Source organism: Eutrigla gurnardus, assembly GCF_963514095.1.
Source record: "Eutrigla gurnardus genome assembly, chromosome: 16".
NCBI lineage: Eukaryota > Metazoa > Chordata > Actinopteri > Perciformes > Triglidae > Eutrigla > Eutrigla gurnardus.
The window spans coordinates 24,421,582-24,438,674 of NC_139927.1; the positions used below are offsets into that span (position 1 = coordinate 24,421,582).

At 42.7% G+C, this 17,093-nt stretch overlaps 1 protein-coding gene across 1 annotated transcript in view; it reads right to left on the reverse strand.

The window, feature by feature from the left end:
- kcnk10a (potassium channel, subfamily K, member 10a) overlaps window positions 1–17,093 on the reverse strand; it is a 102,447-nt gene that overhangs the window by 32,632 nt on the left and 52,722 nt on the right. Inside the window, exon 5 of the mRNA XM_084031065.1 lies at window positions 2,346–2,538. Coding sequence (XP_083887191.1) covers window positions 2,346–2,538 — 193 coding nt within the window. The remainder of the gene's footprint in view (window positions 1–2,345; window positions 2,539–17,093) is intronic.

A 17,093-nucleotide genomic window follows, 5' to 3' on the forward strand; every position in this document is an offset into this window, starting at 1 on the left:
CAAAGCCTCTCACTTGTGATCGCTTCACAGAGCTATGAAGTTGTGTTGAAAGTCTATTGATGCGTGCGTCATTCTCAGGCCAGGGCAATAACGGGGACATTATCTTGCTCGTCAGTGGATTAACGGCAGCTGGTCCTCATGCTGCAGCAAAGGATATTCAGGGAGTTGACTTGGATGAAAATGTGCGGGTTAACCTGTTATGCCCTAGACATATTTTCATAAAGAAACCCCTACCTACCCAAAGTACCCAAAGTAAATAAAGAATTGCTTCACAATAATAAGGCTCATATGCACATTCTTGGTGTCTCAGGAGGGTTAGGCTGGGGTCATTACTCACTCTGTTCCATCCCATTATACTCCAGAAAGAAGTTTCTCTCAGGAACGAGGCAAAGTGACACATCGCACTTGGAGCAATAAATGGATTCATGGTCTTCATGTCCTTATAGCCGGCATCAGCTTCTCCATCTCCTTCTCCGTGTCCTTCTCCTTGAAGGTCCTGAGTGACAGTTCTCCGCTGGTACATGGGCATGCAATTGTGCAAGTGTTGGTGAGCCAACATCACTTCTGCTTTCCGAGTACAGAGAAACTGTAAATGAGACATCTGACTGCAGAAATTTCGGAGTGATAGTGGATTAATATGGCTGTAGTTTGTTCGGCCCTTCAACGGGCTGATCGGGCTTAACAGGTTAAGGAAGTAATCCTTCTCTATTGTGAAGAACAGTTGTTTGTGTCTTCCTTCTGCAGGTAGATTAGGATCACTGGTTGTATAGTGATACTAAATCCCAAAAATAAAGAGTAAAAAAAGGAAAGAAAAAGTCTCCCACAGATAAGAGGCAAAACAGTCTGTCGCTTACCAGCGATTAGGGCTGCACGATATATAGTTTGAGCATTGTCATCGCAATGTACGTGTGAGCAATAGTCACATTGCAGAGCCTGCGATGTAGGAGGCGAATTAACCCATCTCATTTCAAGGGTAGCGTGTGCTGTGCAGCGATCCACCAATCACATTCGTTCTTTACTCAGTTGCCAAGCAGACTACCCTGCCAGCCGGCAATCAAAATTAGAGAGGAGGAAACCACGACCCTGCACATGGAGTAAGTCGCTGGCGACAACAATGTTTGCAAAATGAGCAACGAACAAGAGTAAACCAAAAATGAAGACTTTTTGCCAAAAAGAAAAGCATTGTCAGTTATCTGGACTTATTTCGGTTACAAGAAGGATGATGTCGACCAAGCATGCGTTCTTTGTCGGTAGTGCCTTTCATCTGTTGCCACAACAAGCGGTAACACAACAAACTTGTACGTCGGCACCACACAGCTCAGTATGACGAATGCAAAGCCAGATCTGAATGTCGTCCAAAACAAAAAAACATTTCAGAAGCCTTTGCAAGTGTTACAACTTATCACAAGTTGTTTAAGGTGTATGTTGTAAATCACTAAGGCAGCTAGCAATATGCTAATATGTTTTATATAGTTTTGTTGAAATCGTGTTAACTTCTTTCCTTCTAGATTCTGCTCTTATTTATTTTTATCATTTTTGATTAAAAAAGAAAGATGTTTAGTTTTACTGTAAAAGATTTCAGTAATTCAGTTGTTGAATAAAAGGTTGAAACATGTTTATCACTCATTGTTAGTTTCTTAATTTAATTATGAAGCTGGAATGTTCCATTTTAATATAATATAATTATACGTGATAGAACAAAACATGCACTCAAGTCCCAGCACAATAAAAGCAAGCAAAAAAAAACAAAAAAAAATCTAAAACAGACAGAAGCCATTCTACTAACGTTCACAAAAAGAGGTAAGATCAGTGCAGGTTAATTGTCCACAAGATTTCTGCAGTGCAGTGCAGCATAGCATAAAGTGCTATTCAGGTCATCCGGTGAAAATTCCTGAATGTAATATCGCAATATATATCGCAGGGTTGAAAAAAATTGCAATGTTAGTTTTTTCCAATATTGTGCAGCCCTACCATTGATTGTCGAGATGATTACTTAAATGAAAAAACATTTGTGGAGACCTTAACTGGTGGTACAGTGGAAAGGCAGGAATGCATGCCCTGTTTTATGGCCAAGTTGAGGTTGGGGACGTGTCACAAAAACTCTCCCGAGTTCAGGTAGACTTAATCCAATAGAAGCTCAAAGTTTGAGTTCAAACCAGTCTTCACACCCGAGTGAGACTTTTGGAACCCGACGGGATTTTGGCTTTGTCCCATTGTTTTTTTGACTTTTCATTTAAGTAGGAAGTTCTTTCTGATGTATTTATTGATTATGAACAATATGTCAGAAACTATTCAGGTAATCAAGATATTTCTGTTCATTAATACTACAAATGATAAGCTCTCACCTGCAACATAGTCACCTATTCCAACTGTGGTCAGAGTGATGACAACAAAATACGTTGACTCCAGAGCCGTCCAGCCCTCGATGTGTTGGAAGATCACAGCTGGGATGGTGACGAACAAGATGCATCCAGCCAGAATGAAGAGGAGGGTGGAGGCCACACGGATTTTAGTCTGACTGATCTGGTTGTGTTTATTCTGTGAAATAAAACACACACATATGCACACACACACACAGTATAAACAAAATGTAAAACATAAGGCCGCGTTCACACTACACCCGTGCATTGATGGACTGGTGCCGGACAAGGGAAGGTGAGTCTGCCGCATGGGGGAGATGCCTTTGCGGATCCACCAATGAAATCGCTTGCTGGCTTCTTTAGGCTGCTTCTGGCATCTTTATTATTATAGTGCAAAATGAATCCCATTATAGCCAGAAGAGTGCTGCTGCGGTTATTATTAATGCAACATTACAGCGATGAAATGGACATGGACATGGTGGTTTCACCCCATCCTACTAGTGCGACAACAACAGGGAGAATTTCATGCCCTTGCATGAGTTGCGCTCCTCATACAGCCTTTCTATGAACAATCTTAGTTATACATGTCACTGTGAATAAATCATTTGATATGAAATATAAACTAGAAAATTCCCCCGCCGGGAAATTTTGAAAGGGCCACGGGGGCTACTGCTGGAGTGTATATACATTACGATGAGATTCTTCGAGATTTCAAACGAGACGGAGTTGTTTTAGAGGCAAATACAGAGACTGCTTGCTGACTTAACTGTCAGAGCAGTCCGTTTTGAGTATTTTGACGTACTGTAATTCAAAAACTTTAGATGTCACCATTCTTCTTCTCAGCCACACAGCTCTCGACAACATACCTGAAACATGAATACGGATGTCTGACAACACAAACCAAGCTGATTAATTAAACAATAACTAGTAACTAGAAAATTCCCCCGCCGGGAAATTTTGAGAGGGAGGCAGTGGGTGTGTCTGTAAAAGTTTAAAGTTTAAACGGAGTTTCTAGGTGAAAGTATGCCCCAGCAGAAGACGTTTGACTAAAAAAACTACATTTCCCACTACTAAATGTAGTTTTTAGTACATTCCTGTCCACCAATCAGAGCACACCACTCGTGTCTCCATTTTAAAGTTTAAATGGAGTTTCAAGGTGAAAGTATGCCCGAGCAGAAGACGTTTGACTAAAAAAAATACATTTCCCATTACTAAATGTAGTTTTTAGTACATTCCTGTCCACCAATCAGAGCACACCACTCGTGTCTCCATTTTAAAGTTTAAATGGAGTTTCTAGGTGAAAGTATGGCTGAGCTGAAGACGTTTGACTAAAAAAACTACATTTCCCATTATTAAATGTAGTTTTTAGTACATTCCTGTCCACCAATCAGAGCACACCACTCGTGTCTCCATTTTAAAGTTTAAATGGAGATTCTAGGTGAAAGTGTGACTGAGTAGAAGACGTTTGACTAAAAAAAACTACATTTCCCACTGACTGCTCCTTCCTGTCCACCAATCAGAGCACACAACTCGTGTCTCCATTTTAAAGTTTAAATGGAGTTTCTAGGTGAAAGTATGGCTGAGCTGAAGACGTTTGACTAAAAAAACTACATTTCCCACTGACTGCTCCTTCCTGTCCATCAATCAGAGCACACCACTCGTGTCTCCATTTTAAAGTTTAAAGTAGTATTCCATTTCGGAATACTACTAGGTACTATGTCACCGAGCTCAGCTGTCACTCAAGTACTACCGAGTACTACCGAGTACTACCGAGTACTACTAAGACTCAAGTATTGAGAACTACTAGGTACTATGTATTGCTTGAAAAACGACAACTCCCACTGGCTGCTCCTGTCGGCCAATCAGAGCGCACCTGCAATCACTTCTGAGTGAGACAGAGAGAGATAGACAGACATTTTAAAGTTTAAATGGAGTTTCTAGGTGAAAGTATGCCTCAGCAGAAGATGTTTGACAAAAAAAACTACAAATCTCACTGACTGCTCCTGTCCACTGCTCCTGTCCGCCAATCAGAGCACACCTTCTGTCACTTCTCAAGATCAAAGCCACAGAGTGCCGTCACCATAGCAACGGCCCTCTACTCGCGTGTGTAACTGCTTTCAAGCCTGTCTCTATCGCTCCATTTCGGCTTCGTGGAGGGTCCGAACAAAAGCTTGCCACGCTCACACCGAAACTCCTATCGCCAATATTTTCGCACCGTTAGTGCCACAAGACTCTGCTGAAGACACTGATCACTTTTATTTTTTCCTAGTTTCAGAAATGTGGACGCTAGGGCAAGTTAGAAATGGAGCTGCTTTCAGGTTTCTCTGAAAATCTGCTTCTCGATTTACATTGGAGCGGATGAGGAGAAAAAGAGGAGTTTCTAGGTGAAAGTATGCCTGAGCAGACGACGTTTGACTAAAAAAACTACATTTCCCACTACTAAATGTAGTTTTTAGTACATTCCTGTCCACCAATCAGAGCACACCACTCGTGTCTCCATTTAGAAGTTTAAATGGAGTTTCTAGGTGAAAGTATGCCCGAGCCGAAGGCGTTTGACTAAAAAAACTACATTTCCCACTACTAAATGTAGTTTTTAGTACATTCCTGTCCACCAATCAGAGAACACCTGCTGTCACTTCTCAAGATCAAACCCAGAGTGCCGTCACCGTAGCAACGGCCCTGAGCGCGTGTGTATGAATGCCTTCAAGCCTCTCTCTATCGCTCCATTTTGGAATACTACTAGGTACTATGTCACCGAGCTCAGCTGTCACTCAAGTACTACCAAGTACTACCGAGTTCTACCGAGTACTACTGAGACTCAAGTACTGAGAACTACTAGGTACTATGTATTGTTTGAAAAACTACAACTCTGCCAATCAGAGCGCACCTGCTATCACTTCTGAGTGAGACGGAGACATTTTAAAGTTTAAATGGAGTTTCTAGGTGAAAGTATGGCTGAGTTGACGATGGACTACATTTCCCACGGACTGCTCCTTCCTGTCCACCAATCAGAGCACACCTGCTGTCAGTTATGAAGATCAGAGCCCCACAGTGCTGTCACCATAGCAACAGCCCTTGGTGCGTGTGTAAGACTGCTTTGGAGCCTCTCTCTGCTTCTTTCTATCGCTCCATTCCCCCTTTGCGGAGGCTCCGAACAAAAGCCTGCCACGCTCACACCGAAACTCCTATCGCCAAAATTTTCACACCGTTAGCGCCACAAGACTCTGCTGAAGACACTGATCACTTTTATTTTTTCCTAGTGTCAGAAATGTGGACGCTAGGGCGAGTTAGAAATGCTGCTCATTTCAGGTTTCTTTGAAAATCTGTTTCTCATTTTGTATTGTGAGTCAATGGGGAGAAAAACCGACGTGGCCGCGCTTAGAGGTTGCTAGTTCAAATTCTGTAAATCTCACAGAGTTTTTGAGCACATTGTGAGAGACAGGACAAGTTGGTCTACAAAATTGGAAAATATCACGTCTGTAGAGTGAAGATTGTGGCCGGGAGGAGTTTGGAAAGGAAAAAAATCTGAGAAGCCCTCACACTCTAAGCGATGATGTCATCCACTCTAGCCCAGAAGGTTCCGCGCAATACACACCCATTATAATCTCATGATTTCTCCCAAAACGATCATGGTCATTGAACAGTGATTGATCAATAACTATATGACCTATTGAAACGTGGATTGACACACCAGGACACAAGACTTGTGTCTACGTTTTAAAGTTTAAATGGAGTTTCTAGGTGAAAGTATGCCTGAGCAGCAGGTGTTTGAAAAGCTACGATTTCTGCTTTTTTTTTTTCGCTCGTCCCATTCAAGTCAATGGGAAAATTTCAGTGGTTACGTCGCGAAAAATTTGTGTTCGGCTAAGAAAAGTAATGGCACGAGCACTGGTCCCTTCAGCTTATAGCTGTAGGGGCCAGTGCTCGGTGCGATTGCCCCTTGGCCCTAACTACATTTAGTAATGGGAAATGTAGTTTTTTTAGTCAAACGTCTTCTGCTCGGTCATACTTTCACCTAGAAACTCCATTTAAACTTTAAAATGGAGACACGAGTGGTGTGCTCTGATTGGTGGACAGGAATGTACTAAAAACTACATTTAGTAATGGGAAATGTAGTTTTTTTAGTCAAACGTCTTCTGCTCGGTCATACTTTCACCTAGAAACTCCATTTAAACTTTAAAATGGAGACACGAGTGGTGTGCTCTGATTGGTGGACAGGAATGTACTTAAAACTACATTTAGTAATGGGAAATGTAGTTTTTTTAGTCAAACGTCTTCTGCTCGGTCATACTTTCACCTAGAAACTCCATTTAAACTTTAAAATGGAGACACGAGTGGTGTGCTCTGATTGGTGGACAGGAATGTACTAAAAACTACATTTAGTAATGGGAAATGTAGTTTTTTTAGTCAAACGTCTTCTGCTCGGTCATACTTTCACCTAGAAACTCCATTTAAACTTTAAAATGGAGACACGAGTGGTTCTGATTGGTGGACAGGAATGAGCACCACGACAGGATCCCGAGAGACCAATTCTGTTTGGGGGAGCAGGATGAGTGTCCTTGTTTATAGACTCACCGCGCTCCTGCACGAGAAGGGAATTTGAAAAGGGAGTGCATTGGTAAAAGGAAAACTCTTTTCAAAGACTTTTAAAATGAACACTTATTGTTATATTGTTTAGGTATTGTCTTTGTTGTATTTTAAAGGGTTACTTTTTGTGAATTTTTGTTTGTGTCAATAAACATTTTCGAAAGAAAAAAAATCTGTTCTTATCCGTTTAATATATGATACGTCCCCTACCTGGGGACCACATATTAAATAGATTTTTGGAATAGGGAGATAGAATAGGGGCTTGCTCCGTCCAGGGATGGTGCACCCTACTTGTCGAAAATAAAAATATAACTTTGTTGAATTAGTCAGCTTGGTTTGTGTTGTCAGACATCCGTATTCATGTTTCAGGTATGTTGTCGAGAGCTGTGTGGCTGAGAAGAAAATGGTGACATCTAAAGTTTTTGAAGTACATCACAATACTCAAAACGGATTACTCTGACAGCTCAGTCAGCAAGCAGTCTCTGTATTTGCCTCTAAAACAACTCCGTCTCGTTTGAAATCTCGAAGAATCTCATCGTAATGTATATACACTCCGGCAGTAGCCCCCGTGGCCCTTTCAAAATTTCCCGGCGGGGGAATTTTCTAGTTTGAAGTATATTCTTTACTTTTTTTATCCTAGATACCTGGCCACAGGCGATTCCTTTAGGACCATCGCATGCAGCTACCGTGTGGGAATATTTACTGTTTGTTGCATAGTGCAAGAGGTTGCCAGTGCCATCTGAATAGCTTTGGTGGAGGAGACCATGCCAGTTCCCACTATGGAGGACTGGAGGATCATGGCTGAGCAGTTCCAGTGGCGGTGGAACTTCCCAACTGCATCAGTGCCATTGATGGGAAGCACGTATTCATTCAGGCTCCATCCAACTCTGGCTCGTTGTTCTACAACTACAAGGGCACCCACTCATTGGTCATCCTCGCAGTTGTAGATGTCAACTATTTCTTCTGCATGTTGGAAGGTTATGTTTATGTTGGAGGCTACGGCAGGACGAGCGACTTTGGCAGCCTCCAAAACCCCTCGTTTGGAGAAGGCCTCCGTTACGGCACCCTTCACATCCCCTCCGGATTGTGCCATCTCAGGAGTGGAACAGTGGGGCCCACTTCCCTTTGTTTTCATGGGGTATGAGGCTTTCCCGCTGATGACCAACCTGCTACAACTGTTCCCTGGATGTCATCACCCACCAGGGAAGCAGGTGTTAAACTATCGCCTCAGTCGGGCAGGTAGTTGAGTGTGCCTTTGGCATCCTGGCTACTTGGTGGCACATCTACTGCCGCGTGATTGCCACCAGTCCTGAGGTTGCGGAGGTCTGTGTCAAGGCCACCTGCGTGCTGCATAACTTCCTCTGGGCGAAGACGCAGCAGAGGTGGAAAAGACATCCTGATATCGAGCCACCAACTGCTCCGGGGGCCCTGCGTGCTATGCCCAGGATGGGCTCCAACAATTCCACTGGCCATCCAGATGAGGGAGGCTTACTGTGCAAATTTCAATTGAGGGTGCAGTGCCATGGCAGCCTCAAAAAGCTTGTTTAAGAGCTACCCAAGTGTTTTTGAAAAAGCAGATTCCAATTATATTTGCATACACATACATATTCTAAATATGTTCCAAGTGTCATAAAAGTAAATGTAATAATTATTGTCTTTGTTTCTTCAGTCACATGAACCAGACCAGCTATTTGAGGTATCCCTATGTTTCTATGTAATGTATACAGTTATGCTATTAGTAATATTATTTTATAAAAATATAACCTTCTAATGAGTAGCTACCAAAGTTCCACAGTTACCATAGTTCCAGTACAAAGTGTCATCACTTGAAAATAACAATGAAAACACAGTACAAGCAAATGTTTATTTACAATTTAAATGTGTATTGAATGTGATGTAGGTGAAGACATAAAAACATAGGAGAAAATAAACTCAAACATCATCTGTGTCAGTCCATCTCCGCCAAGAACACCAGCTCATGGATCTGGAAACCTGGAAGCCTGGCCCTTTGTGCTATATTGAGGCGGAGGTGGTGCTGGTGTTGGCTGGGCCTGGGAGGAGGCAAGAGTTGCCAGCGGCTCAATTGCCACCAGCAACCCTCTCTCAGTCCGCCTCTTCCTGCCCCGAGCTGCCTTTCCACCTGCCGGCGGCTGCCTCCTGCAGCCTGGCCGCTGCCTCCTGCAGCCTGCCCACTGCCTCCTGCTGCAGGCTGCTGCCCACTGCCTCCTGCTACTGCCTGCTGCCCGCTGCCTCCAGCAGCCTGCCCGCTGCCTCCTGCAGCCTGCCCGCTGCAGCCTGCCCGCTGCCTCCAGCAGCCTGCCTCCTGCAGCCTGCCCACTGCCTGCCTCGACACTGACCCTCGTAAAAGGATCTGTCCCAACTTCAACTGAGCCACATAGGCGAGCGATAGCGATGCATCCATTGTAAGCGTTAGCGGCATCCTCTCCATGGCTCCCCAATTAGGTGTTGACAGACGGAGCTCATTAGCATTTAAAGGGGCAGGCACAGAACCAGCCTGTTCTCAGGAGAGCTCATTTGAGTACCTTTGAGACAGCTGAAATTCAGGACCACAGATGAGTTTGGAGCAATGCATATCAAATAGAGTTTTGTTGGACCTCTAACAGCTGTGTGAAATTGATGAAAAACTGTTTAATATGGCACCTTTAAACAGTCCCTTCAGGACCTCCACCTCTTCATGCAGTCATCGACTGTTGTAAAGGAAAATTAAATCAAATTATTGCTAAAGATACAACCTGCTTCTTTCTTATCTACTATTGTTTTTATGAAACACCCTTGCCTATTTGTTTCTATGTATCATATTAAAAAACATGCAGATTTCAGAAATTGCAACTATACATTTTTTTTTTCTTTTTATTGAGCATCAACAGTATTGTACATAGATAAAAATACAGAAGGATCACCATGCTCCTGTTTTTACAACTGTTTTATAACAACCCCCCCTCTCCCCTCCCCACGAACATGTTGGGACACCAGTCCAGAAAAAAATAAAATAAAATAAAAATAAAATAAAATAAATAAATAGTTAATTGAATGAAAAAAAAAAAAAAAGGCACATACATGAGTTTGCCAATACTGAGGCTGTGCACATGGATTTGGTCACAATCACAAATACAAGATGGATGCTAAGTGGTCATTAAGTGGGCACAGTTTACCTAAATGCTTCAACACCGGATCCCAGACAGAGAAGAATTTGTCCCTAGATCCCCTGAGAGTATATTTTATCTTCTCTAATTGTATGAATTGTGTCAGGTCACTAAACCACACAGACACTTTGGGTGGATTTTTTGATTTCCAATGTAATAATATTCTTCTTCGTGCAAGCAGCGTCGTAAAAGCAATTATGTTTTTGTAACTTTTCCTTAATGTTGTATGTCTCCTATCTGTGGTACCAAATATGGCCATAGCTGCGTTGGGTTGAAGATCAATATTCAATGCTTCTGACAACGTTTTAAAGATGGTAGACCAGTAGGTTGCCAGGGCCGGACATGACCAAAACATATGTGTTAAATCAGCAGGAGAGTTTCAACACCTGCAGCTTGCATCTGTGTTTGGGTATATTTTAGCCAGTCTTGCTTTGGAGTAGTGGGTGCGATGTAGAATCTTGAATTGTATGATGCTTAATTTGGCACAGGAGGTACTGTCGTTTACTCTTAGAAGAGCGCTTTCCCATATCTCCTCTTTCAAGTCTTCCCCCAGCTCATCTACCTAATCTGCTCTAATCTTTGCCAGTGTCGTTTTTTTAAAAGAGGTTATACAATCACTAATTCTTGAGATAAGTCCTTTAGTCTTGAATGTGGACTTTAACAGATCATCTAAACCAGAAGTTGATGCTATGTATGGAAAGTTGGGATCATGATGTTGAAGGAAGTGACGGACTTGGAAATATCGAAATAAGCTAGACCGAGGGAGGCCAAATTTGTGCGATAAGTCACCAAAGCTTGCAAAAGTAGAGTCTATGTACATAGATGGAGAAGGTTTTTCCGTCTAAGTTGAGCCCATATTTTGAGGGTGTTTATGACAATAGGATTGTTAGTGTATTGTAATGAGATGCTTGAGACGCGCATGACGCTCATTTTTGAACCGGTGCTGCTCTAGCGGGGGAAACGAGGACAGCGCCGGCGGGGGGCCGGCGGGTCACGTCGGCGGACCCTCCGCCTCGGGGTACCCGATGCCAGAGTCCGTGAGCCCCCTCCGGGAGCCACGTCCCTCGCACCTCTCCCCAGGGAGAGTCGGGGCCACATTCGCGCCAGGGTCCAGTCTTCTCGGAGTCGGGTTGTTTGGGAATGCAGCCCGTCCATCTCGGCTCATCTGTCTGTCGGCTTGAACTCGTCGCTGATTGGATGTCGCGGCGCGATGCCGCCTGAAAAGTTCGATATTTTCAACTTTATTCGCGTCGCTTCAGACGCGCCATTCGCTTCAGACGCTTCATTCGCTTCAGATGCGGCATTCGCTTCATTCGCGCCGCGTCTGCCTGAATCGCGTGTCATCGCGCCATTTACATTGATTTTCAATGTAGAGTTACCGCTCTATTTGCGTCTATCGCGTCCGGTGTGAACGCCCCTTAAGAAAGAGAGCAGTAGGCTGGAGGTGACCAGGGCTCTAAGAGAGGTGGAGATGCAAGATGCAGCTTCAAATTGACACCAGTCTGCGTCAGGAGTATGGAGCCAATACATGATTTTTTGAACATTTGAGGCCCAATAATAATGACAAAAATTTTGAAGAGCTAAGCCACCTTGGTTTTTAGGCCTCCGTGACAGTTCTAACCGAATTCTAGGCTTTTTCCCGTCCCATATAAATGAAGTCAAAGCCTTATTAATAGATTTAAAGAAAGATTTAGGAAGATAAATTGGGATACATTGAAACAGGTAAAGAAACTTGGGGAGTACATTCATTTTTATACAATTCACTTTCCCTATTTAAAGCCATTTTTAGAAATTTTGAACAGTAGAGCACCGTCCTGTATTTGAAGAGCCAAGTCGTTAACAGGATAACGTTCGCTTTTACTGAAGTTCAGTTTGTACCCAGAAAAAGCGCCAAATCTCCTCAGGGCGTGGATAATATGTGTAGCACATGAAACAGAGTCAGATACCTACATTAACAAACCGTCTGCGTAAAGAGATACTCTGTGCTCCCCCCCCCCTATGAATCCCAACAATTGATGGTAATGATTTGAGTGTAATAGACGAGGGCTCTATGGCCAAGGCGAATAACAATGGACTGATTGGGCAGCCCTGACGGGTGCCCCTTGACAGCTGAAAATATTGTGAACATTTACCATTTGTGGTTACAGAGGCTTTGGGTGAGTATACAAAAGTTTAATCCATGAAATAAAATTAGGGCCATATCCGAATTTCTTTAAACAAGCAAATAAAAATCCCCATTCTACCCTATCAAATGCTTTTTTCTGCGCAATTAACCACCTCAGGCACCGCGCTGGACGCAGGAGAGTGGATAACATTTAGGAGTCGACAGATATTTGTAAAAGAATGACGGCCTAAAATAAAACCAGTTTGGTCAACAGATATCACATTGTGCATTGTGGTTTCTAGGCGTAGGGCAAGGGCTTTGGCCAAGATCTTCACGTCACAGTTTAGGAGGGAGATACGATACGAGCCGCATTCTGTGCTGTCTTTACCTGGCTTCAACAGGAGGGTAATTGATGCTTCAGTCAATGTCTGTGGAAGTGACCCATGGAGCAAAGAGTCATTAAACATTAGTTAGTAGTTTGTCAGAGAACTTTTTATAGAACTCTATGGGATACCCATCAGGGCCTGATGTCTTGCCATTTTGCATTGCCTTTATTGCAGTAATGATTTCTATACGATTTAGCGGAAGCTCAGTTTTAGTCCTATGAGCTGTTGTTACAGAAGGAGCCTGGAGGTTATTGAAGAAATGTTCCATGTCAGAGCAATCATTTGTCATCTCTGATGTATACAGATTTGAATAAAAAGTGGTGAATGTTTCTTTAATTTCTTCTGGGTCAATAGTTAGTTCTAGGGGTGTGACAAGATCTCGTACCACGAGATCTCGCGAGATTAAAGTTGCGTTAAAAATCTGTCTCGCGGGATTTGTGAGCTATGCTCGGGCGGGTGAGACGAGTGACTGCTTTTTTTCATCGTAGTTCAGCGGCTACCGCGGTGAAAATGTCCAAGCAGAAACGGCTACAATTACCATCACACAAGTTAATGACGGGCACATTGGATATGCTGGCTCGTTACCTTGAGTAACAGCAGCAGTAGCAGCAGCTCTCACCAGCCCAGAGATAAGACAAAACTCCCGAAGAATTGATACACTTGCAGGGCTGTAAACTAGCGGTCGCCACTCGCCAAATGCAAATAAATATTCCCCTGGCGACTTAATTTTGGAGGGATACATGCCACTGGGGCAGGTAAATGTTTGGCCCGATAGTCGTGCTCTTGCAAATTATGCCTGATATAACAAAACATTGTAGTAGCTGTAAACTGATAAATTATGACGGTAGCAAACGTCAAGCTAAACCGGTGATTTGTTGTGTGTCACACTGAAGTAGCTCCCCCGTCACCGCTGTAGAAAATAGTTCCCCCGAAGCAACGTAGCGCGCGCGTCACCGCTCTTTAAAAGTTTGGCGCAGTGAGTGTGATTCACACCGGCCGCGGAAGCGCCGCGAATAGGCGCGGCCGTCCCGCGCCGTGAAGCGATCCTTTCGGCGTCTGCTCTATTTTTTGCGCGTGCCGCGAGCGAACGCGTCAATTCTGGCAGTAAATCACACAAAGAAACCCGAAACAATCCGGTCAATTTTCAAAATAAAAGCAATTTTCAAAATAAAATACCGCGATTGACAAATGCGATCATATTTGTGTATCTCAACTCGCACTGGGAAACAGGAAGAGAAAATACATTTAATAAATGTGAAGAGTAGATAAACAAATATGCGTATTTCAACGGTATATCTGCACTACTTCTCTCTCTCTCTCTCTCTCTGTGTCTCAGTTCTGATGAGTAATTAATGAGTGTTTCCTTTGTCACAGTTTTGCACTGTTAAAGTTTTCAATTTGCAATGTTTGAGATGAAATTCAATTAATAATATTAAAATGTATTTCTAAATAATACTTTGGCCTCTTTTTTAAGCATGTACTGCTCTATAATACTGTTATCTCAATGAAAAGTAGTGAAACAGTTGTATATGCAACAAAAAGAGGCAATTTATTATTTGGCCGGTAAAAAATGTACTTGGTCGGTAGATTATTTCATCTACCGGTCCCCTTGGCAGGTGAGCCAAAAAGTTAGTTTACAGCCCTGTACTTGACAGCTGCGATGTCAGAGATGCTGAAGATGCTGTAGTTGCAGCATGTTGTTCATGACATACTTGGTCAGGCTCCGTTTGCACCATTTGCACTCTGTATTGACAAAGTAGAAGTTTGATTTGGTTTTGCACATATTTACACTTGGGAAAAAGAAATATTTTATTTTATTTTAACTTTTATAAATTTTAGTTTTAGTTTAAATTTGTAAAAGAAGAAGTTTATTAAAAGATCATGCTTACATCATGCATGTAAAGAGTTATAATAAAATATTTCAAAATGCATGTGCAACTTAAAGTCTGTTAGTCCAGTCATATATTTTGTCATTGTAGTTTTCTTAAAATCTCGTCTCGTCTCGTTCTCGTGAACCCAATATCGTGTCTCGTCTCGTGAGCGGAGTGTATCGTCACACCCCTAGTTAGTTCACCATCATCTTTTCGTATTTGTGGGATTTGTTGAGAGGCTGAGCGGCTTTTAAGTTGGTGTGCTAATAACCGTCAAGCTTTGTCGCCATGCTCATAGATATACCCCCGTGATTTTAATAGGAGACGTTCTGTTTTTTCAGTTGATAATAAATTGCATTGTGTTTGGAGGTCCAGCTTCCTTTTGTAGAGCTCAGGGGAGGGAGAAACAGAGTACTGAGCATCCACCATAGCTTTAATTAGCTCCTCTTGTTTAATTCTTTTCATTTTATTTATTTTAGCTGAATACGATATAATTTCACCCCTGACTACAGCCTTTAGTGTTTCCCACAGGAGAGAAGGGGAAGTGTCATCTTTTTGGTTGGAATTTATAAAGTCATCAATTTTTTGTGATATCATTTCACAAAAGCTCTCATCTGCTAGGAGATTTCTGTCTAATTTCCAGGAGGGGCAATCTAATTGGTATGGAGGAAATGCAAGATCCAGAAGTACAGGGGCATGATCTGACTCTGTAATAGATGAATATTCAACTTTTTTGACAAAGGGGAGAAGGTTCTGGTCAATAAAAAAATAGTCTATTCTACTATATGAGTGGTGTACATTAGAAAAAAAAGAGAAGGACTTACTCTGTGGAAATAAAAACCGCCAGGGGTCAACACTTCCTATCTGATCCATAAAGACTGATAAAAACTTGGCTTTTTTGAAAAGATTTGTAGATTTAGAATTGGAGCAGTCAAGTGCCGGATTCATCACGCAGTTTAAATCTCCTCCAAAAATCAATTGTTGTGAATTCAGATCTGGAATTAATGACATAACTTTGGCAATAAACTTACCAGAACCACATGCTTGTGGTAGAGGAGCCCTGAAACCATCACGAACCGTCCTTGCGGATCTGAGATAACAGTGGTTGCATTAAACTGAATTCTTTTATGAATCAATAAAGAATATAATATTAGAATTAAGATTGGAGTGGAACACATTCCCCACCCATCCTTTTTTAAGTCTGACTTGATCTTTTACCAGCAGGTGAGTTTCCTGGAGAAATGCAACAGTACTTAAGATGATTAAATATCCTTGCTCTTTTAACAGGCCCATTTAAACCCTTCACATTCCAACTAATAAATCGTATAGCAGCCATCTTCGCATCAATACCATTCACCATGTTTAACTAAAGAAAATAAACTGAAAAGAGAGAAGTAAGTAATAAAAAGGTAAAGCAATTCTCATGTTAAAGTGCACAGTTTGATTCATTTCTACTCTTATGTGAATAAAGGCGAGTATATGTTGCAAAAATATGGTGGTGTCCCTTTCCCTAACCTCAAAAAACAAAAACAAAACTGGAACTAAGCCTATACTTGTCGCTCTCTCTGAGGCAAGCTGCAGGCTAAACACTATTTCCAAAAACTTCTGGTAGCACATTTTCTCAACACTTCTGCCCTGGAAGGCTCCCAGTTCCTGTGATAAGATTAAAACCTCTTAACACCAAGATAGAAAAAAAAGAAGAGATGGTTGAGCAGCACAATTACTATCAAACAAGTAGGTACACACAAATGAGAATAACCTCAATATTCAAAGACAACAAATTAGGAAGAATTTAAGATACAACTCAGCATAATATTGATTAGTCCGGCAGTAACATCATTGAATGTCCATACCTCGGGTCCGCGGACCGCAGGTTGATATCGTATGCTGAAAAGGTGAACTTACACATCGTCGGGCTCAGATGATTAATCATCGCCAGGCTGTACACAGTTCAAACCGCGACTCATCCTATTCTTTGCTGAACCTCCGGTCGAAAAACTTCTGGGCTTCATCAGTCAAGTCAAATGTGGACACGTCGTCTCCATGCATCACTCGCCGGGCCGGGTAGAGCAGGCGGAACCTGATGTTCTTCTGAAACAAGGCTTGCTTGATGCCGTTAAACGCAGCTCTCTTTTTGGCGAGTGTTGTGCTGACATCCTGATAGACCCTTATAGTGGCACCTTGGTATTTGAGCTCGTGATTCCTGGCCCAGCGCAATACAGCTTCTTTCTGTTGGGATCTGGAGAAGCAGACCAGGAACGTGCGGGGGATGATCTCTGGCTGGCTCTGGAGGCCGGGGTACGGTGGGCTCTCTCCAGTTCAGGCGGTGTAGAAAAAACTTTGGGGCCCATCGTTCCCATCAAAACATCTGACATGAACTTTAGTGGATCTTTGCCATCTTCACTGCCTTCGGGAATGTTCAATATACGGAGATTAGATCTCCGTGAGCGGTTCTCGAGGTCATCGCACCGGTCCAGCAGCGACTGGTTCTGGCTCTGGAGCGTCTTGATGGTGGACTCCGCTACTGTTAGCCGTTCAAAGTTATCACCTGCTACAGATTATACGGAGGCAAGGCGTTTCTGGAAGGAGGTCACTGTTGTCTGTAGCGAGTCCAGTGAATC